Genomic DNA, 23,368 nt, shown 5'->3' on the forward strand with positions numbered 1-23,368 from the left:
AACCATTAAACCCAACAAGGAACTGGCCACAAACAAAAGTCCAGGTGAAGGAGGAAGCTGGGGACAAGACTGTGAATGATGCCTGAATTTCCTGCTCTCTGTCACCTTCTACACAATAGCCAAGATGTCCCCTGGCTTTGTAGACAAGTAAGTTCCCAAGACTCCCTTGCTCCTGGATAGAGTTTATTTCTTCAGGGATCTTCAGCAAAATATCTTAAGGATATTGACTTCCATTAAGAAAATCTTCTAGCTTCTTTCTAGATGGCAATCCTAGCTCATAAAGGAATGTCCAGCCTCAGCCTTCAGTAAGAAAGAGTACCAGAAGGACAGACACAGGGGGTATCGGCTCAGGTGGCCATTAAGCGACTCACAATTTCTTGGCAAGTCCAAAGTTAAGTTTTCAACATTGGCATCTATTCTGAAAGCACACCGAATCCCTGATTCTAACCACAGCCTACTGGCAGCACACATTTCCAGAGACTGTTTCCCAATATGTGAGTACAGAGGCCGAGCTGGGGAAGTCCCTGAAATACCAAGTCACAAACCACAGGTGGAAAGCTTTGGAGAGCTGCCCCCTAGTGGCAGGAGCAAACCACAGTTCCATTGAGAACAGTAACAAACGCATGGCAAGCTGACTGCGCATGTGTCAAAAACTCTGCTGACCCGTTTACACGCATTCTCTCCTTAACCCCCAGCAGATGCCCACGACAGAGCAGCTGTTGGACCTCATTTTGCTGATGAGTAAATGGAGACACAGTGGTGTTAGCATCCCAGCCACCACGAGGACCAACCCCAAGGCTGCCAGCCCTGTGATACCACTTGTCCCCGATAGTTTCCTCAGGTTTATAAGATCCTTGTGGTAAAAGTAAGTGGCTCTGCCAAGGCCAGAGAGACCCTCACACTTCAATCCTGTGCTGCCTAGGAATGGACAGCTTTGGGAGCTCAGCCATCGACTCCTGTCCAGTTGACCTGAAAACACTCACTCCAGAGGCAGAGTTAGTCAAGCTGAGACGCTACCCACCTCAGCCGCTGACAAAATGTGAAACTCAGTTGCTTAACTACAAATTGCTGTTGCAGAGCTAAGTGGTGAGAGACACCAATGTTCACCCTGGAGCCCCAGACCTCCTGCTGGTAATACTGGAAAGGGCTGGCAAGACGCTGCTGTGCTTTATGGAGAGCAACAGCAGGAGATCCCTGGGGCTGTGCTTTCTTCCCAGCTTCAGGCAGGGAATAGGTTTCTCAAGTTCTCACACCCAGCTTGCGGCCTCCTCCCCTCCTCTCCCACCCTCCTCCTACCCAAGCTCCCAGAAGCCTGCACTGGATCCAGCTGAGCCAGTCCCCCCGCCAGCCACTCCCATCAGCACCCCAGAGCACGTCCATGTCTCTTCCCCTGGGTTCCCACGGAATCTGTGTTTAGTGGGGGACTCCGAAGGAATCTGCCCTAACAGATGGCTGTGCAGAGGCAGAGGATCCACCCCAGAACACAGGGCTGGGCCAACAATTTTGCAGGAAGAATGACACAGCTGCAAGCAAAGACCTTCAGGGAGCCTGGGACAGGTGCTGTGTGTGTCCTGGGCTCCCCTCAGGTGGGGTCTCAGGAGCAGAGCTCAGACCTACCTCCGGGGGGATGTCGAAGGGCTCCACCTCCACCTCGGTGGAGTGAGCTCTGTCAGACGGCTGCTGGGGCTTCCCATCATCGCCTCTGTCCGCCTTGTCCTTACTGGAGCCTTTGGAAGACTTGGAGTCTTTGTCCTTGGAAGACAACTTCAGCTCCTTTAGTGCCTTGGAAAACTTGGACTCCTGTGCCCCTCCTGAGAGGATTTCCACAGCAATTTCTACCAAGATTCTGCCCCTGAATGACACCCCTTCCCCAAAGCCTTCGTTCAGTTCCTGGTAGTCGTCCATCAGACTGTGGTTCCTGGGGGAACCGTACAGGTTGATCCAGGCAGGTCCAAAGGTAGGGAGGAAGCCTAGGAGGACCCGAGCTTTAGTCATCTGGCAGGTTTTCAAGTTTACCATGCATTCTCTTTATCAGAGCCATTCACAGTCTTTTAAAAACATTCAATACACAGAAAAGATGAAAGAGGGTATCTGCAGGATACAGTATCACCGAAAGACATTGAACTGATTTTTCTTTTCATCTTTTTTTCTGTGTGTGTCCCATTTGTAACATTTGTAATACTGTTATGAAAGCCAGCATGCCTCCCTTTGCCTCCCTTCATTCATCAAATGTTTATTGACTCCTAACCAAGCCAGCCACCATGCCAGAGACCAACCAAAGAGCTCAGCGGAGGACAAGCAGACACAAACACTGAACAAATAAATATTTACATTATAAACACCACAAAGGAGATCTACAAACAGCAGCTGATACAGCATGGAGAGGAGTTAGGCGGGCAGAGAGAGAAGGGAGGGAGGGAGAGCAAGAATGCATGTGTGTGCATGTATGTGCACGTGTGTGTGTGTGTGTGTGTGTGTGTGTGTGTGTGTGTGTGTGTTCTGGGCCTGGGGAGCAGCCTATACCAGTTGGAGAGGAGCAGGGAGCTAAAGACTGAGCTGTATGTGGAGCCAGTGGGAGGTGGTGTCTTAGAGGTCTTGCTAAGGATTTTGGTCTTTATCTTAAATTTCATGGGGATACATGAGAGGAATTTAAGCAAAGATGTGGTACTGTCACATCTCTTTTAAGATCACTGTGCTGCTCTGTGGAGGGGAATGAAAACAGATGTGGGCAAACTGGCCCACTGACCATTTCATCATCAAAACCGAAGACATCAGAGATTGGAACAGGGTAAGGTAGCTGAGATGAAGAGAAATGAGTGCTTCTAGATATGTTCTAAACATAGAACTGAAAAGACTTGGTAATTTTAACTTGTTCCTGGCATAAGTGTTTTCCCTTCTTAAAATATAGTGTTGGAGAAAATGCACAGTATCTTTGGGAACATCTCTTTGGCAACATTAATATTCCTTTTTTTTGGCTCACAGTTCAGCCTCGTGGTCCTGAAGTTTGAATCTCAGCTCTGGTACTTTCAAACTACGTGACTTTGCACAAATTTTTTCACTTCCTTTTTTTTAACTTCTCTATGCCTCAGTTTCCTCATCTAGAGGAATTGTTAATAGTGCCTATCTCACCCACCAAAATTAAGAGAAATTGCTGAGGTGATATTGGCCCAATTATATTGTTGTATTGTGTGTGAGTACAAATGTGTAACAACAAATCCCATCAATATGTACAGCTAAATGCACCAATAAAAATGTGGAAAATTTTCAAAAAGTAATAATGTCTAAGAAGTGTTTCACACAGATCCTTGGGGAATGTTTAAGAATATTACTATTGTGAATAAATAAATGTATCTTAATTTGCCTACCAATTTCCCCATGGTGGACAATTAGATGTTTCTATACATGTTTCTGTTAATAGTCGTTTTGTGCCTAAATGTTCTCTATCCAGCCCTGACTTCAATGGAGTAGATTCTCGCCCTCCCTTATGTAGACTTGGAGCAGGGAAATTGTATTAAAGGAAATAGAGAGATTTTATGGTCCCTGATGTCTACTTGTTAAGCACTGATATCCATCTTCCTGAACACATCAAAGTGCTTCTGAAAGTTGTGAATAAAACATGCTTTCATCGAGTGGGAAAATGGTGTAGATGGGGGACTGTGCTTTTCTGTGTCAAGTGGTAAATGCTTCCATAATGTGAAGAAAGAGACAATGGAAATCCATTGAGGCCTTTCTATGCTGTTGCCCATGAGGGGCATAAAATTATGTAATTCCTGTTCTGTAAGGCTTCAATCTGATAGAAGGAAAAGATACCAAAACAATACTAATTTCATATATGATATATTTATGATGTTCTTTCTGTATGCACTTGTGTGTTTGGGTTTGTACATACATGTGTGTGATCTGTGTGTGTGCATGCCTCCGTGATTGACCATTACCATAAACTAGCAGTACAGAGAAAGGTTGCCTGGGGATTTAAAGAGGAGGGGTATGTTGAGCTATTTGGAGAATTGTCACCCACTAACTTAGGTTTTCCAAACAAAAAGCCATACACTAAAGTCAGGTGCGGCGGCATACACCTGTAATCCCAGTGGCTCAGGAGGCTGAGGCACAAGGATCATGAGTTCAAAGCCAGCCTCATCAACAGCAGGGTACTAAGCACCTGAGTGAGACCCTGTCTCTAAATAAAATATAAAAAAGGATGGGGATGTGGCTCAGTGGTCGAGTATACCCTGAGTTCAATCCCCAGTACTTCCCCCTCCAAAAAAAGGTATTTACTGAGTGGGAGCTCTTTCCCTGACCCCTTCCTGCTGACTTGGGGGTTAGCTGGGACTCTCTATTCCCTTCCTGGATCACTCTGCCGGCCACAGCTCCCCACCAACCTCATAATTTCATGCTCCCATCAGTGGTTGGGGACGTAATTGTGGCGGGGGGATCTGAAATGTAAAAACCATTTTGCTTGTGAGTCATTCCAAATTCTTTAAAAATCTAGCGAGTCAGATCAGGTGGATAAACCTTAGTTTAGCAACCTCAGATCTAATCAATTAGAGTCTATCAAGGACACAGAGGGGTGCTCATGGGAGACCTGGGACCAGGGCCAAACCTGCCCCCCTGAGCCAGCTCCACCCACCACCCTGAGCCAAGCCAAGCTGCAGACCGACAGAAGCCTGGCCAGGCCTAACACCTGCCGCCTGGACCCTCCTGGTGTGAAGGCGAGGGCCCGGATGCCGTCATTTTGAGACCCGTTTCCAAGGCAGACACGGGAGGCTTCACCTTTATCTCCATCCTGCTCGTTGGAGATCTGCTTCAGGTCGATGAAGTGGGTGGCCAGCGCCACGTCATTCATGCTGCCTTCGTCCCACACCTGGATCTTCACCCTCCGACACAAGGGAGGGAACATTTCCTTGAAGACCACCTGCTCGTGCCACACGGGGTTGGCACAGTTCTTTTGCACTGTGGTTCGCCCCTAAAGACAGACAGAAGGATGTGAGCTGTGAAAGGAAGCGACTCTCGGCGGAAAACTCCTCAAGCCAGCTGGAGATGGGAAGCAAGCAGCCCAAAGTAACGAAGCTGCTTCCCCCTGGCGCTCGGGAACAGCAGCTGCACCCAGCCCACGGCGGGAGGACCCACTCGGTGCTGGCCGCTGTGCCAGGCACCTGGGACAATGCGAGTCAGTGCCCTTGGGAAGTGCTAACGGGCACGTCAGAGCTGGGCTGCAACTACCACCTGCGCTGTGAACAGGGCTGCTCTGCGCTTCTCCAGGAAGGCCCTGGACAGAGCTCACCCCGAATAAGTGGGGTGAAAGCACTACTGGGGGCAAAGCACTACTCTTGTCTGGACCTCGTTGTGTTGTGGTTATAAAGTGGAGATGATTTCCTGTATGACCTCCAAGAACTTGAGCCAAAAAATACTACCACGTTCACCCCTGCCAAAGGAGGGGTCAGGGTGAGTTTATATTTTGGTAGCAGTGACATCTGTGTCAGCTGAAGCTTCAAAGTCCCGTCCACCAGGATGGAGCTCTACCATGTACCCAGGCCCTGGTCCTTCCTGTGGCCTTGGGCAGGGAACAGGTTTCCAGGCTTAGGTAGGACGAGGACTCTGGGATCCTTTGTGAAACAGATCAGAAAGTGGTGGTGATTTTACAGGGGTTGGGGACTAGGTGGTGGCTCAGAGGCATAACCAGTGGTGAGCAAGGCTGCCTGTCATCCTGGGTCCTAAATCATAATCCACCCGGAGTCCTTCCCTTATTCTCATGAGGAGTAAGTGGGCAACATCCCCAAACCCCACCCACCACCTGACCCAGTGCCTTCTGTGGCAGGTCTTGTCTTTCAAGGCACTGCCCAATTTTTATTTTAACTTAATTTTGTTTGATTAAAATGCCCGGGATACAGGGCAGGGTCCTGGCCCAGGTCTGCTAGAACTGGTGACAATGGTTCCTCACCGTCTGCCCAGCAAAGGTGACCTCCACAAAGGGATCCACGAGGTCCTTACTGTCACCCACAAATGCTTTGGTGACGTTGGCCATGATGCTGGAGTTCATTTTGGGCAATCCTTCTGCCTTGTACAGTCTTACATAGAATCTGGCCCAGGGTCTCTCTGATGGAAACCCCTGGGGTAGCAAAAGGTTCCTTAGAAGGGGAAATAAATAAATCAATAAATCAATCAATCAATACATACATTCATACATAAGCACATAAATAAATAGGAATCCCTCTCATTTGAAAGAATAGAAAAGACAGAAGCAATTTGGAAGCAGAAAAAAGACTTTGGGTATATAAGAAGACTAGGATTTGCCCCTAAAATGAGTTTTCTTTCTAGTGTAAATCACAGTGAAGGGTCAGAATAGAGCCCATGCAAACTCCTCTAGGTTCTGGAATCACAGAACAGACACTGTCTCCCACTCTGCACCTTAACAGAGGAGCATTTAAGTCTCCCCAGGTCACAAATCAGGAGTCAAAATTATCATTCCTTCAAAGAAAACTCAGCTACATTTGGATGAATCAGGTAAGCTCAGCATATCCATAACAGGTATCAAGGGAAGACACCCATTCTTGTCCTCACAGCGGACCTCCTGAGGGAAAGCCATGCCTTTGAGAGGACACATCATGGTGCTTCTGACGGAGCAAAGTCCGTGTACTTAACAGTTCTCATGCAGCAACAAAGGGGTGGAAAGGGGTGGAGGAAGGAAAAAGGTATAAAATTGGGGCACATCATTTCTCTTCAATAGTGAATCTGACTCACTTTTCTATTTGCTCCTCAGCATCAGAGATTTTGGGGTTGGTCTTTAAGATGTCGCCTTTCCCAGTCACGCTGATGTCGCACTTCAGGTATCCCTTGGTACCAGTCCTGATGTCACTGGGGTCTGTGAGCAGCGCCCACTTGTCACTGAACTGATGACCTATAAAAGCACCTTGACAGCTCAGCTCCCCACGATAGGACCCCCGGCTCTACCCCGTCCCCTCCCACACCCTCCCCAACCCACCATGGTGACTCCTGCAGCAGGCTCTGCCATGCCCCAGCCTCGTGCCTTCCTCCTTCCTTTCCCTCCCCCTCCTTTTGCTTCCCACCTGTTTCTCTGCCTTTCTTTCCAATCACCACACTATTTGGGAAACTCTCAACCTAGGAATGACCTGGGCAGGATTCCAGCTTTGACCAGCGAGGGGGACATTAATGGAGGGTAGGAGTCAATCACTTTCCCACAGGTCATCAATGTGGCTCATAGATCTTTCTGTTGGCCTACGCTGTGAGTCAGAACATCAAGATCACTTACAAAAGCTAGACGTCTGGCTTATCTTTAAAAATAAATATTGGGGCTGGGGATATAGCTTGGTTGGTAGAGTGCTTGCCTCGCATGCACAAAGCCCTGGGTTTTATCTCCAGCACCACACACAAAAAAAAATACTGGCAACACTAGATTCATATTTCCATATGATGGTCAATGCTAAAGGAGTCCAGTAGCTGCTGCTGTTCTACCATGGTTCAGGAGCCTCCCGTTCCCTGAAGACTCTGTCACTCCCTAAGATGTGGTACCCATCTGCTCTCAGCCATGGTCACTCTGTGGCCCCCTGAGATCATAAGACTTGAAATCACTTGAGAAGAGAAAGGGCCTTTCATGAGAAGTTCTATGTTAGTTGCTGGCTCCATTATTTATTAGCTCTTGACCTTGGACAAATTACCTAACTTGTCTGCATTTCACTTTCTTATAACAGAGATAATAATTATTATTATGGTGCAGTCTGATGTGAAATGCCAGTCTCATTATGTGCTAGGCTCTCTATAAGCACATATGTACTTGTTAACTTCATACTCCAAAAACCGATGGAGGAGGCATCAATTTATCCTCATTTCTACAGATGAGGAAACCGAGGCACAGAGAAGTTAAATCCTTCATTCAGAGTTGCACATCTTGGAAATAGCAGAGTGAAATTTGGATTCAGGCCAGATTCTTAGCTTCTACTGTCTATTAGCACTCCTAGTTATGTGTCACAGTGCTAAATTTGTCAGAATTTGTGTGAAAAATAAATAAAAATTATTTAGAGTGGACATGGAAGATAATCTTATCATTTGATGGCAAGATCCATGTGTCATGTAACTTTGCATAATTGGTGCTAATTTTTATTGAATGAATGGTCAACTGGAGAGTGAATGAATACGAAGTCTTTGGGTGCTATAAACCAGAGTCAGAAACAGAGATGGGGAGGTGATGCTTCCTTACCAGGTTGGTTGTACACAGTCCCCAGATCTACTTTGAAAGAGCCAATCAGTATGCTTCCAATCAGCTTGTGGTGAAGGACCTGGGGAGAGATGGAGCAGTGAGTCCATCACATTTATCTTTGAGAAGGACTCTTGAAATGGGCTCTTTATACCTCAAAGACGCTTCTAGGCTTTGACCCTTCCCAGGCTTTGACCTTCATCTGGAGCACAATAGCATTTAGTCACCAAACCACAGAGTCACAAAGGGCCTTCAGAAATATCTCCCCTGGACTTCTACCTCCAGCAGGTGGTCCCCCGATTCTCTATTGATGGACACCTGAAACTCGCACCACCTGAAAGTTTTCTTTAACCAAAATGAACCCTAGTGCAGCCTGCTTGTCAATGCCCGCCTCTGTCTGCTGAAACTCTACCCAGAGCAACTGTCAGCAGCCCTCCCTCAGCCTCAGCCCTACCCCTGGCTGAAACTCTTCCCCCCAAACTGCCAGCTGCTTTGCTCAGCACCTTCCCAGGGAACTCATCAAGCACTGCCTTAAGCCATTTGCAACAGAAGGAAGGCCATCATCCTCAAGCTGACCAGAAGCCCGCAGAGTGCCCTGTAACATCTCGGAATGAAGAAGAACTTGAGGAAGGTGGCAGAGTGGGTTCCCATCCCCAAATGCCCATTCACTGTCCAAAAAGCTGCTGAAGAATCAGGATTAGTTTAATCCTGAAGCAAAAAAAATAAAAAACAAAACAAAACAGGGCAGTGAGGGGCCGAGCAGAGAAAGGGCAAAAGAACTCCAGTGACTCAGATCTGGGAAATGCTGCCATCCAGAAAGGGGGACCAGATCCCCTGAGTGTGCTCAAGTAACAGGATGAGAGACTTCAGCTCCCTAGAGGAAAAATTTCATGAAAGTCGGAACTTCTCAGCATTAGTAGAATTTCTTGGAGACAGCGACCTCACCATCACTGGAAATGATCATCATGTCCCAAGAAACCTGTGTCAGGCAGGAGGCGGAGGGGGATCCCAGCAGCACCTGGAACTGAGGCTCGATGGCCCTGAGCTTCCTCCTAACTCTAAATGGACCTATGAGCTGCTTGAGTCAAGGTCGGTTCCCCCACAGTCTCCCACCCACCCCACAGTCTTGCTCATGATAGATGTTCCATAGACATTTGGTGAATGAATAATCGAATGGTGGATGAAGGAGAGACTTTTGTGGCTTCTGAATAGCCCCTTTGGCAGAAGCAGTGAGAAACAATAAATGCAGCTGACCTCACGAAATGATAGCCCTTCCTGCTTCTCTTTCCACTCTCTCTCGCTTGCCCAAATCTTCCCACCGTGTTAGAGAACTAGGGGGAAGTCAGGACAGCCTGGCTTGAGTAGAGGAGCTATTTAAGGCCACACAGAAAGCTCACTCTACAACCCACCACACTTGCAGGAGCGGCCAAAGTGAAGACCAGACACCTGTGGCTTCCCGAAGGCCTGAGGAAGACCAGACACCTGTCTCAGGTTCTCCTTGCAGGGTGAGGGGCGGCAAGCAGGATGAGCCCCAAACAAATCATCCAATAACACAGGAGACTTCAAGTCGTTCACTAAGGGGTGAAGTGCTGGGCAATACTGGTGTGGCAGATCATGCAGTGCCAGGACCCTGGAGACGTCTAACACACAGAGTGCAGGGGCCCTGCATACCTTGGGCCACTGTCACTGAAGATGGTCTTGGGTGTGCAGCAGCCTGGCTGTTCCAATAGCACCTGCTCACAGCCCTCTCCTGACTCTTCTCCTACGTTGAATTTTTCCTGAGCACATTGACTTTCAGTTCGTGAACTTGCAGAAAAATCATATCCAATGTTTCCTTCTCAAGGGGAGTTCTTGAAAATATCCCCCCACCCCTGTCTTTTGGAATCGTTTAAGGATGCCAAAAACATTCTCATCTTCCAAGTTAGGGGAACAGAGATGTGAACTTTGACCCTCTGTCTGAAAAATCTTTGTGTCTCACAAACAGTCACTACCCTTGTCTATGATCTGATGTTAAAGCCTGGTGATGACCTGCTCATCTGAGACTAAGGAGTCCCTTAGGAGCAACTGTAAAGCCACTCCACAAACAGGAGCGATGGAGCAAAGTCCTGGGCAGCATCCCAGGTCCCAAAATACCTTCTGTGCCACTTGTCATCTGCCTGAAATTCAAACACTAAGAATGTTGGCTCTTGGTGACTTCATACCTCAAGAGTCACATTGTTCAAATGCCCCCAAGAAGGACAATACCACAGCACCACCAGGACCCAGGCCTTAATGCAGGACTTCATTGACATTCAGCTGTGGTTGAAGGGAACCGGTCATGGATGTGTTTATTAAGTTAAGTGGGTGATGGGCGAGGGGTGGATGAAGGCAGACGGGAGAGAGGACAGGCCAGGAAAGTTCCAAGACAGGTTTTGTCATCCCCACAGTCTGATTTGACTTGGAATGACTGTTGAGGATGTCAACCCTTATTCTCCACACTTCCAGGGACATACAAAGTGGGTGTTCTGTTCGTTCAGAATCCAGCCCCTACCCACTGCCACGCACACACAACCTCACACCCCCTCTGTGAGAGAAGCAGCCATTTCTTAGACTGGTGAGAACCATGTTGCCTGCCACCCACAGTCTCTGTCCCTTGGCTGGATAGTGTGAAGTTGGGCATGATCCCACTCAGCCTCCCTTCACTCATTTGGGCCAGTATGTCCTCAACACCGGTACTTTCCTTCCCATTCCTGTCTTCCATATGGAATGCAAACCTGGAAGGCCCGTGCCTGGACCAGGAAGCCCTGTGTCTACTCTTCACACCTGGTCTCTGGGAGCAGTGACTCCCCTGGTGGGGCTGAGGAAGGGTCTCCCACGGGCAGGACTTGGAGGCAATCTTTGAGAATCTCAATGGCTACCACAAGCTCCAAATCACATTCTCTGATCCAGTGTCACCATGGATGAGAGTGACATATGTGGTGCCTTCCTGATTCTTGTTCCTATTTCTCTATTAATCACCAACTAGAAAGGGAAAGTGCTGTGGCTAATGATCATTAGTGCAGATATCATCCTGAGAGAGAACACCAACCTAGGCTTGATAAAAAAAGAAAAAAAAACACTAAAAATGACACTCCATTAAGATGTCACTTGAAGCATGCCCACATTTGATTAGTAACAGGTTTCCCGTAGCTTACAACTTGCTTCCAAGAAACATGGCTCCTTTTAAGAATCTCTCAAATTCCTCTGTACTGATGATTTCAGTTCTAGTCTGTTGGTTTACAATTCACCAACCTACACTCACCCTCCTGGATTCCCCATCCCTGTGCATGCTTAGCTGTCAGAGTCCCCAGTGCCTGGAATCTCCCCCACCTCCTACCACCACCATCACCACCAAGGGTATACTCACTGAGATTTTGATGATCTTGTCAAAAAGATGCACTTGGGGCCCAATGAAGTCGAAGACAAAGTACTGAAAAACACGAAGTGCATTGTGGCAGTGACTCTAGTCTCACATGTAAGAACCCTGTTCTGGAGTGATTTTAGATCTGCCTCACTCTAACTGCTGCATGGTCCCCCGTGGCAGGAATATATCACCAGATGATTGGCTATCCCCTACTGAAGGTCATTTAGACTATCAAAAGTTTTTAATACAAAAAAAGAAGAATGGCACCAAACCACATGCTTGCATGGGATATGTGTACGTATTCTTCTAAAATAGAAGAAGTAGAAGAGTTGGGTCGTGGATTATGTACATGTAAATTTTTAATAGATAATATTAAAATTTTCTTCTAAAGGACCTACCCCACAAGGAGCTATGAAAATAGCCATTTCCCCACACTTTTGCCAGTCCTTGATATTGTTAGTGTTTCTTTTCTTTTTGCTTATAGTGAGAGTTCAAATGGAACCTGAGTGGTGTTGTTGTTTTTTTTTTTAATTTGGAATAACTTTGATTAAATCTTATTTTTTTCAGGATTTTCATATGAAATTGTCAATTCTTCAAGATTGACTAAGAAGAGAGAGAATTTTTAAAATTATGAACATGGGAGATTTTTTTATATTAATAAAGCAATTAAAATTCAGAGTCTAGAAATTATCTGGACTGCTCCCCATATTATACATATAAGACTGAAGAGTAAAGAACATAAAAGATGTGGCTTACATTCATATCACTTGTTTTTTCTGGACCAAACCTTACTTCTCTGAAGCAATCACACAAGAAAATAGACAAGAACCAGCCAATTGGAGCCATGTTCCTCCCAAACAGAGGCTTATGGTTCTAGGAGGTGGGACAATGAGTGGCGTCAGGGTCTGCTTGGTTGTGCCTGGGGACTGGTGGGGATCAGTGAGGCAGAACTGGGAGGCCACTGACCCCTGAATTCTTTCTTTTGAGCTGCAGGATCCAGAAATGACACATGAGGGATGGATATAGAAAGTAGAAAAGGGGAAACTGACCACTAACAGCTTTCCTTCCAAGGGCAAAATAGAAAAACCAAAATACAGTGTCGTGCACTATAACCAGAGTTCTTCAAATGGTGGTCCTTAGGTAGCAATGAAAGGTGTCATGACATTCAGTGTCTTCTGCTTAATATGAAAATATATGTGGCATTTCAGGAAATTTTTACATACAGAATATGTTCAACTTTTAAAGAGTTTTTGTGTCCAAAATTGACATGAAAAATTCACTTATGAACTTCCTCATTCTCTGATAAGGCTGAACATATGAGATGTGGTGGGTTCTTCTGGGCTGATAAATCAATTCCAATGTTTGCTGCCTTCTGCTCAGTTTCAAACAACAGCCCCAGGCAGGTTCCCTAGACCCCTGGACCACACACATTTTTCTAGATGGAAAATACTCCCCAGCCCCTACTAACCAGTTCCTTCAACATCTGATGACCTTTGGGCTTGAAAATTCGAGTCAAAAGCTATGACAAATGTCCTGCGTTCACCCTCTATGTTTTTGCTTGATTTCCTACTGATTACACTTGGGTCCAATTTAATGTCATTTAGATCCAGGACTTTTATGCAGAATTATAACAATTAACAAATCTATAAGGCTTTGAAGTTTCAAAGCATTTTCATTCACATGATCTCATCTCATACCCTTGCCAAAAGATGTCTTGGGGGCCAGACATGGAGCAGGAAGGGGATAAATACTGACATTTTAAAGGTCTGAGGAATACAAAGAGGAAAGGAACTAACAGCTCAAATGGGATTTGGGCATTTTTTGTTAATGTCATTATCCATGCTCTCCTTGTCTTCCTTTTTAATTAAAACTCCCATTAGAATAATAATTAAGAGTTTGCTGCATTTTTTGATAATTCCTAGTGTCAAAACACCTACTGGAAAAGAATCCTTCCTGTGCAGTTGGTTAGAGAATAAACTGTTACCTCTTCGAAGGGAATTTGGTGATATCAAAATTTTAAACACACATACCCCATGCCCCAATTATACCATATAAATATTATTATAAGTAGTGGCAAAATGCTGAAAAAGTTAATATCCATGAATGAGAGACTGACTGGTTGAGTAAGTGATGGTACATCAAGGCATGAGGGAGAAGTAAGATTGAACTGCATGTTCAGTGATGGACTAATCTCCAAGGTATGGGGTTTCCTGAAAAGACCAAGACCTAGGCGCAGTGTGGAATGCTACCATATTTACTTGTATTCCTGAACATGCTTGGGCTATCTCTGAATGACAGCCAAATGCCTGGTGAGGATGGATGGCTTCAGGGAAAAGATCTAGGAGATTGGGGACCAAAGATCAGAAGGAAACAACATTTTTTACTGAACATCATATTGTCTGTCATTCAATACTTTCATTTTGTAAAGAGAATTTAGTATGTTTAATATTTAGAAGTTCTCTCTTTGAAGTTTTCCTTCACAATCACTACATAGCTTAAAAAATACTACTGTTTTGCTTTCCAATATGGTATGCCTATTTCAAAATCAGTAATTAAATTTGTGATTTCTCTGCCATGGAAAAGAATGTGTATCTTCTCTCTGACCAACCTTAAATGTTTATTAAGTGAAATCTAGAGTTTATCATGGATGGCAAGGAGCTTGTAAGAAATCTAATGGCCCTATTAAAAACACAGTGATAGCTTTAACCTCAGGAAGAATTCCTTGCCTCTCCTTTCCACTAACTTTTTATTAAAAACCCTTGATACAGTGTTTGTAAGGTGACTCAGAGCTTGCCATGAATTTGGACAAGGGACGGTCTGAATGAGGAATTCTGCTGGATGGTTATGGAGGCAACACTGGGGCTGGCAATGCTGGTGATTGCCACAACTCACCTCATTGTAAAACGGGCTGTTGGTTCCTTCCTTCACGGTGCTCTGCTTCTTCTCATCCCCAATCTCAATGGTCACAACAGGGTCAATGTTCTCGCCCACCAGCTGTCGGGCCTCAGTGATGTTTATGGCAATCTACAATACAAAGCAGAGTGTCCGCCATGCTGGATACTGCCCATTGTTCACATGGGAGAACTGGGGTGGGAGAAGGCTGGGCAGGAAGAGGCAATCACTCACTTGATAATTTTGGGATTTGATCTCTCCATCATGGATCTTAGTCAGCAGTTTTGACCTGTAAGTAGAAAATTCAATATACTTGTTTTATCAAGTAAGTACATACTTTGGAGCCATAAGCCATGATAATATTTTCCAAAGTAGTTTATAAGGGTTTCATTTATATTGTATCACATATTCTCTCCACATCCCTGGGGAGATAAGTATAGTAGACAAGTGGCTTAACTTCTGTGACTCAGTTTCCCCATCCTAAAAATGGAGTTATTAATAGTACTTACCACACAAAGTGGAAGCTAGAATTCAATGCAAGCAAAACTTAAACCCAGTGCCTGGCAAGAATAAGTGTTAGTGGCACTTTTTATAAGATCACCCCTATTATTTATATGATTTTGTTAGTTAATTTATACAACTAGAAACTGAGAGTCTCAGAAAGTCAGTGGCAGAGCTGCGTCAAAATAAGGATCTGCCAATCTCCTGCCTGATCCTAGATACAGGACCACTTTGCCATTTCCAGTAGATATAATAATTCTGTTATGATTACTTTTGAAAGGATTGGTAAAGGAGAAAATTGGAAAGGATGACCAAGATGCCATCTCCCTGAGATTTCACATCCCAGGCCTTTCATTTATCTGGGCCATCACAGGTCATTGAACAGATGTGCACTAGAGACTGGAAAGAGATGAAAGATCCTTGTTGTCACAGAAGCAGCATCAGGTAGGAAGTGAACTGAGCTTGAGTTCCTATTGAATCACATTCTCTTGGCTCCTGACAATACCATCTTTCATGTGATTTCATTCAATTTTCACGGAATATAATTGCGCCTAGTGGAGAATAGAGTAAGCTAGTGAAAATCTCAAGGCTTTGGAATCAGATTGATGGGGATTAGAATATTTGTTCTTCCTAGTTTGGGACTTTACCTTTAAATTCCTTATCTGAAAGTGGAAATAATAATTCCTACCACCTAATTTTCACTCTGAGGGCTAAGGGAGATAATGCCTATAAGCAAAGATAGATATCATTTATTACATTTATCAATAAAATGGCAAGTTCATCCTGATTTTTCATTATGTGAAAGCCCAGTGCTAGGCTCAGTTAAGAGAAAAACAAGACCAGCCGCCATCTTGGCCCTAGAGCTAATGATCTATCGGGGGAAAGAGGAACAAGGCGCACAAGTAAAGAACTATTATATATAAGTGTAAAATAGACCAAAGGAGGGACATGCAATAGAAGAGATGGAGAGACAAAATTCCTGAAAGCAATTCACCGAAGAGACTGGATTTGAATTGAGCATTGGTGGTGGATAGAATTTCAATTGCTGGAGAATGCTCTGACCAAGGAGAAAGAAGAGACAACTACTCCTCACTTTCCTTTCTCTTGCTTCTCTCCATTCAGAGCTATTATTTGGTAAGACAGATGACAAGAGATGCTTTGAAAGATATGAAATAGTTGAAGTCCCTAATCAGAGGCCAAGGGAAAGGGTGATAGGGTACAGAGTAGGGGGAAGGAGAAGTGACGTGAGGTTGTACACACAAGTTTATGTCTTATTTTAATTGTCACCTCTGAGCCATCAGATTCTCATTTCTACCTGCACCCTTTTGCCCCTCCCCCACATACACTGCCATCCTGTCACAGTTCAGAAACAACAGCTCAGGGTCTGCCATGAAGGGTAGCACTAATTAGCTTTAGTAACAGTAACAACTGAGTGGAGAAAGAAAAAAAAGAGCATGATGAATTTTTGTGAGTAAGAAATTAAATTAACATGAACAAATATGGTAGATGGAAAGCACTGCTAAGCCCATCATTGGCTTCTCTGTGCCCAAGCTTATAGCGGGTACCTTGTGGTCTCCTTCCACTCTAACACAGGCTGACCTTGTAACTTGCATTGGCCAACAGAGTGCAGCAGAAATAACTTTTGCCAGTTCCAAGCCTAGGCCTCAAAAGACCTTGGGTACTCTGTTGGAATCCTGCAGTGTCGCCATTGGAACAAACTCAGACTAACTTTCTTTTTTTTTATTGATTGTTCAAAACATTACATAGCTCTTGACATCCCATATTTCATACTTTAGATTCCAGACTAACTTTCTGGAAGGTTTGATGCCAGAGTTTGGGAGCCCAGTGGTCACAGCTGAAGCAGTACCAGGCCAGCCTACCATCACGCAACCCCAAAACTAAACTCAGTAGAACTGCCAAATGACCACATATGCAAATGATGATGCATCAGCAAACTCTCAGAGGTCATAAAACTACCCCCCTGATCTATCAGCTCAGAGCAAAAATCAATACCTATGATATTAAGCCACTGATTTGGGAGTTATCTTTTATACACCAATTGTTCATTGATATAGCAGGAGAAAGCCAGTTTGTTTTGGACTTTTCTTGGTAGTATAGGAACCACCTTTTCATTTGGGACAAACACGAAGCTAAGACAATTACTATCTTAATGAATTAAAGAGCAGGTAAGGACAGCTCCTGGAATCTGTCTTCATCCCTCGCTGTCATTCCTGAACTATGAGGGGCGTGAGCTTGTGTGTGTGTGTGTATGTGTGTGTGTGTGTGGCACTGGGAACTGAACCCCGGGCTTCACACATGCCGGGCAAATGCCCTACCACTGAGCTACATCCCCAGGCCCAGGAATAGCATCTTAACTCAGGAGAGACAGGACCCAAATCTGGCAGAGCCAGGATTCTGGCCTGCTGAAGTCTGACCAGCATCAAGAGGCCAGGACTCAGAGAAAAGTGAACAAGCACAGAAGTCCATCTTCCTGCCCTGTAGACAGTGACCAGGTCTTCTCTTCTGATCTGCAAGAGCCTTCAGGGGTACCTGGCACATAGGATGCACCCAGAAAATATGTCAATGATCTGCGTCAACTCTATACCTTCTATTCAGAGGAGCTGAGGAGGCAGGAGTGATGGGAGCATCGTCATGAATCAAATCTCCTACTGGTCCTTCCTGGTGAGAAGGTCCATCCTGTGGCAGTTCAGCATCACTCTGACCATCTAGAGGAGCAAACAAAGGAAGAGGATCCCGTTGAATTGAGACATAGTGGTGATCAGGCCCTCACTCTGTGCCCAGCACCATGAAAGCGTCACCACAGGTATAGGAAACAAGAGGACAGTCTCTGCCACCATGGAACTTAACAATCCTATTGGCAGAAAAGCCAGGCATATATCTTAATTTTTCTTAAAAAATAATATATATATTATAATATATTATATATATATATATATATATATATATATATATCTTCTGTTTAAAAAAAGAGCAGATATATTTGGATGGTCTTACAGAAAGAAAACTGTGTGATGAATCTAAAGATGTGCCTTTAGGTGTGACCTTGCAGAATGGAACCTGAGAAAAGTCAAGTGTCTCTCTGAGTCTCACAGCAAAGTTTAAAGTACATAAGGATCAGCTGGGAAGCTCTTAAAGCGCAGACTCTGACTCAGTGGGTCTGGGGAGGTCCCAGATTCTGCATTTCTGACAGCAAGATCCAGGATGAGGTCCTTCCTACGTCTGTCGGCCAGTTTTGAGCAGAAGTGCCATGCTCTGAAAAGATGGTGAGTCCTCATCGGGGAGCCTGTAAACATTGCCTTATTTGGAAAAGGTCTCTGTACATGTGGTTATTCAGGATTTTGAGATGAAGAGATTGTCCTGGATCATCTGGCTGGGCCCTAATCACAATCATATGCATCCTGACCAGGAGATTTTGAAACAGAAGAAAAATGCAGCAACCTGGCCCTGGGGGCAGGGATGCCACCAGCAAACCAAGGAAGGCCACAGCCACGGGAAGCTGGAAGAGACAAGAAGGCAGCAGAAACACTTTTTGGGTTTTTTTGTACCGAAGATTGACCCCAGGGGTGCTCAACCACTAAGCCACATCCCCAGACTTTTTTTGTCTGGAGGTATGGGGCCCCTTCATTTTGACACAGTGATACTGATGTCAGGCCTCTGGCCTCGATAACTGTGAAAGAATAAATTTGTCTGGTGTTAAGTTACCAAGGTACTTGCCCTAGGTAGGTTTCTTGAGAAACCCCAGGAAATGGCTATACAAACACTTAGAATATTTCACTGAATGGCTAGCAGTCATTGTTTAGACTGTTTCCCTCCTAATCCCAGATTCTGATTAAGTTCATCTGGAATGTTGCCCAGATGTCAAGATTGTTTGAATTCCCCAGGTAGCTCTGAGGTGCAGCAGAGCGTGAGAACCACTTCTCAACCAGGTTCCTGGCAGGTGGAAGAGTGGCTGGGCCTCCCTACTTCTCCCTGAGACTCTCCACATGATGCAGTTCAAAGACTGACATCCCAGTGGCCTGGATTCCAATATCAGCTCTCCTTCTAGTTTTATGATTTGGGCAAGTTACTAAAGTTTCCTCTGTTCTGTTTTGCTCATGTGTAAAATAAGGCAAATCAGGAAAATCAAACAAAACATATAAAGCCCCAGCACCATGACTGCCAGATTTGTCTGTAGAAAGGGCTGAAGCCTGTGAATTCCAAGTTGGGTGACTTGAGCAAGTCACAGAATTTCTTGCTCTTTCTTTTCCTTTTCTGAAAGAATTGGGTCACAAAAGTGGTCTTCAGATTGTTTAAGGCAACAGAACACTTTTTTTTTGTACCAAAGATTGACCCCAGGGGTGCTCAACCACTAAGCCACATCCCCAGACTTTTTTTGTACTTTATTTAGAGACAGGGTTCACTGAGTTACTTAGGGCCTCACTAAGTTGCTGAGGATAGTTTTGAACTCATGATCCTCCTGTATCAGCCTCCTAAACTCCTTGGATTACAGGTGTGCACCTCCACACCCAGCCTAACAGAATATTTTTGACAGTGTGATTTTATATTGAATCTCTTTATACATATAACATAAGTCCATTTGTACCAAACTGTCCTGTATCATGGGTTGACACGGGGCAGGCCCTCATGACCACCCTGCTCCTATTCCTCCAAAGCCGTTTCTCAGAATCCCAGGGCTCCATGGGCCTCAACTATAAAGACATGGGTTAATAACTTCTAAGACACCTTCCAGTTTCAATGTATTTTGATTCTGGTTTCAGCCAGTCAATCATGTCAAACAGTCCTGAATCAAAGCCAGATGAGATAACACAGCCCATGGCCAAGGAGCTCCCGCACGCAGGCATGGCCCCAGGAGGTGCTCAATGGTTCAGAGAATATCACTGAATGAGTAGAACCTGCTTTGACTGTTCTCTCACCCAGAAAACTAAAGCCACAGCCAGCACTAGAGATGCAGAAGGGCTGTGAGTGCCAGCTGAGTACCCTGAAACCACAAGATTAAATAAACTACCTGACCACAAGGCTTTTCGGGATGAGGATCTACTGTCATACACTCAAGTTTCCAGCGAATTTCCATATGATACGTGCTAGAGACTGTGGTAGGTGAGATGGTTGGTGTGCAGGAATTAACCCTTTCTTCAGGGTCTTATGTTGTGGCTGGTAAGAGACACCTCAGTAGGAAGAGCATCTGCTAAGGCTCCTACCGATTTCATTCATTCATTCATTGAATTCCTGCTATGCTCTCTCCAATCCGCTCACCATGAGACATGCAGACTAATCTTCTAAAAAGTTAACCATATCATGTCACTTATCTCCTTAAAACTCCTCAATGGCTCCCATTGTACTTAGAAAAAGGTCTGATGGGTCCAATGCCCTGCTCCATCTGGCTGTCACCCGCTCCTCCTGGCCACCTGTCCCTCTCTACCTCCTTGCTGCTCTCTAGCCACATAGCAGCTCTCTCCTTTCTTGGTATTATTCTCCCTCTGCCTGAGCTGCTCTCCTCCCTGTCTGTCCCCTTGGGCTCCCTCTTACTCTGAAGTTTCAGTTCAAATGCTACCTTCCTAGAGAACCTCTCTCTTCACCAAAATCTCTATTTTGATGAGTCGGGAATCAATGGACTCCCCAACAACTCCACTTTGGCTACTGTCTGTTTCCTTTCTAGAACTCTTCCCAACTTGTAATGCAGCTCCCTCAGGTAGGGTCCCAAGGGAACAGATGGCACTTCCAGAATAGGATGACTTGAGGGATTTCATGAAGGTGTGGGTGTTGGAAAACCCCAAAAGCTCATGCAGTTATCCGAGGTAGCAGCCAAGCTGTTAGCTCTCCTCGGCTCCCGAGTGAGAAGAGGGAGGCACAGAGAGTCACCAAGCCTTGGAGTCGAGGAAGCTTGAGTCGAGTCAGTTCCCGAAGAGGGGCAGCTTTCTTCTCTCAGTGGAGGGATGCAATCAACTGGACCCTGAGCTCCCTCTCCTCCCTTCCCAACCTCCTTCCGGGGCCCCATTGGCCAGATGCAACCTGAATCCAGAGGCTCAGGGACCTGGGTTATGCATCCACAGAGGTCAGCCTCCTGGGACAAAGAATGGGTGGAGAAGGGTGGAGAACAGAGCTAGAGGGCAAACAGAAGAGTCCAGCACAGGGCTGTCCTCCTGACAGATGACTCAGTGTCACCCTGTACACTCAGAACCCATCCCAGGACCTGACTCTTAGCAGATGTTCCATCCCATTTGTTGAACAAGTGACTGGATGGAGGATCATGGGAGGTGCCCAGTATCTATTTGTTGGGTGACGAGTGAATGGATGGGTAATGGGAATTCTAAGAGCACAGTGCATAAACCACATGTCTGAAGATACATACAAAAGAACCAGAGACTTTTAGAAAAAATTTCCAGCTCTTTCACCCAGAAAAGCCCCAACTCTCTGGGCCAAGCCAAGAAGGAAAACCAGAGTCTGCATTCTGTTATTTGTTTGTCAGTCTCTTGCGTGATGGGCCCCTCCCAGCAGGATGGAGGCCATTTGCTTTCTAGGAGGGGCCTGAGTCCTCTCGGGTCTGTTTGCTTTGTGGGCAGCCAACCATGATTAGATTGAGACCAGAGCCAGCTCCTCTGAAATGCCCAGGTTGACTGCTCTGAGTTCCACCAGCCTGTCCCTAAGGCTCCTAACTGGAGGCCAGCGCTTGGGGTAGGAAAGCGCAGACTGACCTGGGCTCAGGAGCTGGCTTCTCCAGCTGTATAACTTGAGGCAAGCCCTCACCCTGTCTTGAACCTCTGTTGTGAAGCAGGCAATAGAATGTACAGTTCAGGGTTATGAATAATGTATGTCAAGTAACAGGCAGTGGAGAGAGACTTATGAAATGTGCCATAAATATTTTCATGAGGTTGCTGAGAGAAGGAACTATGCCTTATTCACCCTTGGGTCTTCAGGATCCAATCGCATGGATAACAAGAAAGACCCCAAAGCCTTTCTCCTCCACTCCCCCATGTCACCAATTTGATTGAATAGAAAATTACTTCTGTTGGGCCCTAAGTCTTGTCCTCATTGCAAATAAAGTGCTCCTCTCCTCCCATCCAAGGCTCCCCAGTACTTTCCTCTGTAAGTTTTATCTGAGGACAAAGAGTGGAGTTGAGTGGGCACAGGTCACAGGAATCCTGCGGTGGATGGCAGTGAGGCAGCCCTTCCCCTTGAGTAGAAGAGAGGGGTGAATATTAACCGGGCTGTGTGTAGGCTGAGGAGTGGTCCAGAGAGCTGTCCTTGAACTGGCTCTTATCAGAGCCACTCAGCAGAAATCTCCAGCAGGTCCAGCCCCCTAAACCTGTCCCCTTGGGATGCCACTAATCCAATTTGATTCCACCCACTGGCACAGTTCATGCTGTTCCTCAAAACTTCGCTCTTTGGGAGAAGGAAGTAGCCCATTCTAAAGGCAGGAGGTCTGAGAGCCTGGATTTACATCCCAGGGCCATGTGCTTCCTGGCTCGGTAACTCCCGCACTGGGAGCCAGTATGTGGCTCTGTAACCAGACAGGGCCTCACACTCAGAAGGACCCCATTGCTTTGTATAAGCCCCGTTGTCCCCATCTTGTCATTCTTAACAATGGCTTTGCATTTTCATGTTTCCCTGGGTCTTGCAAATCCTGCAGCCAATCTTTTCCACACTGGTGGACTCTGCATCTCTGTAAACTCATTTGTAAAACTGAGGTAACGCTACTACTGCTAAGATGGAGAGAGACGATGTGTAGCAAAGGTCCTCAGGTGATAATCCTCAGGCCATACCTGTGATAGGTGGCACTCGAAGCACCGCAGGCCGCCCATCTTCCCCTCACTCCCATGGACAAGAACCACACTCTCAGCCAAGGGGTCCCTCTGGGAGGCCCCAGCCCCAGGTCAGCTCTGCCCCCTGAGCCTCACCTTGTGCAGCCTTGTTGGCTAGGACTAACCCCTTCTCTCCTTTATTTTTCTTCTTCTTCTTCAGCTTCAGCCCAAACATTCCCTTTCTGAAAAGAAGAATAAAAAATTAAATACAAAGTAATAGAAACTTGAGTCATTCCGACCTGTCGGGAGAACGCAAATACACCAACCCTCGAATGCTCCCGGCTGACCAGCCTCCTCCTCCACCCAGGATGGGTCAGGAGACAATGTCGGGACACCCACCAACTCCCCAGGTATCTCTGCTTTTGCAGCAACAAGTGCGCCAAGAAGAGGCACGCTGGATGCCAACAGCACAGCTGGTTCTCCTCCCTGGCTCCTGGCTCACCTTGCCAGCACTCAAAAGGAGACCCGTCATTGGACTCAGCACAGTGATCATCTTCTGCCCATCTTACAGATGAGGAGCCGTGGCCCAGAGAGGCCAGGGGCTGTTTCTAAGGCCACACAGCA

At 45.9% G+C, this 23,368-nt stretch overlaps 1 protein-coding gene across 1 annotated transcript in view; it reads right to left on the reverse strand.

Moving 5' to 3' along the window:
• Fer1l6 (fer-1 like family member 6) overlaps window positions 1-22,979 on the reverse strand; it is a 112,262-nt gene extending 89,283 nt beyond the window's left edge. Inside the window, exons 1-10 of the mRNA XM_005316362.4 lie at window positions 22,901-22,979; window positions 17,590-17,710; window positions 14,718-14,772; window positions 14,484-14,615; window positions 11,595-11,657; window positions 8,213-8,291; window positions 6,739-6,895; window positions 5,939-6,125; window positions 4,771-4,963; window positions 1,618-1,970 (exon numbers count right to left, since the gene is read on the reverse strand). Coding sequence (XP_005316419.3) covers window positions 1,618-1,970; window positions 4,771-4,963; window positions 5,939-6,125; window positions 6,739-6,895; window positions 8,213-8,291; window positions 11,595-11,657; window positions 14,484-14,615; window positions 14,718-14,772; window positions 17,590-17,710; window positions 22,901-22,979 — 1,419 coding nt within the window. The remainder of the gene's footprint in view (window positions 1-1,617; window positions 1,971-4,770; window positions 4,964-5,938; window positions 6,126-6,738; window positions 6,896-8,212; window positions 8,292-11,594; window positions 11,658-14,483; window positions 14,616-14,717; window positions 14,773-17,589; window positions 17,711-22,900) is intronic.
• Between the last annotated feature and the right edge of the window lie 389 nt (window positions 22,980-23,368).

This window comes from Ictidomys tridecemlineatus, chromosome 7, assembly GCF_052094955.1.
Source record: "Ictidomys tridecemlineatus isolate mIctTri1 chromosome 7, mIctTri1.hap1, whole genome shotgun sequence".
Lineage (NCBI taxonomy): Eukaryota > Metazoa > Chordata > Mammalia > Rodentia > Sciuridae > Ictidomys > Ictidomys tridecemlineatus.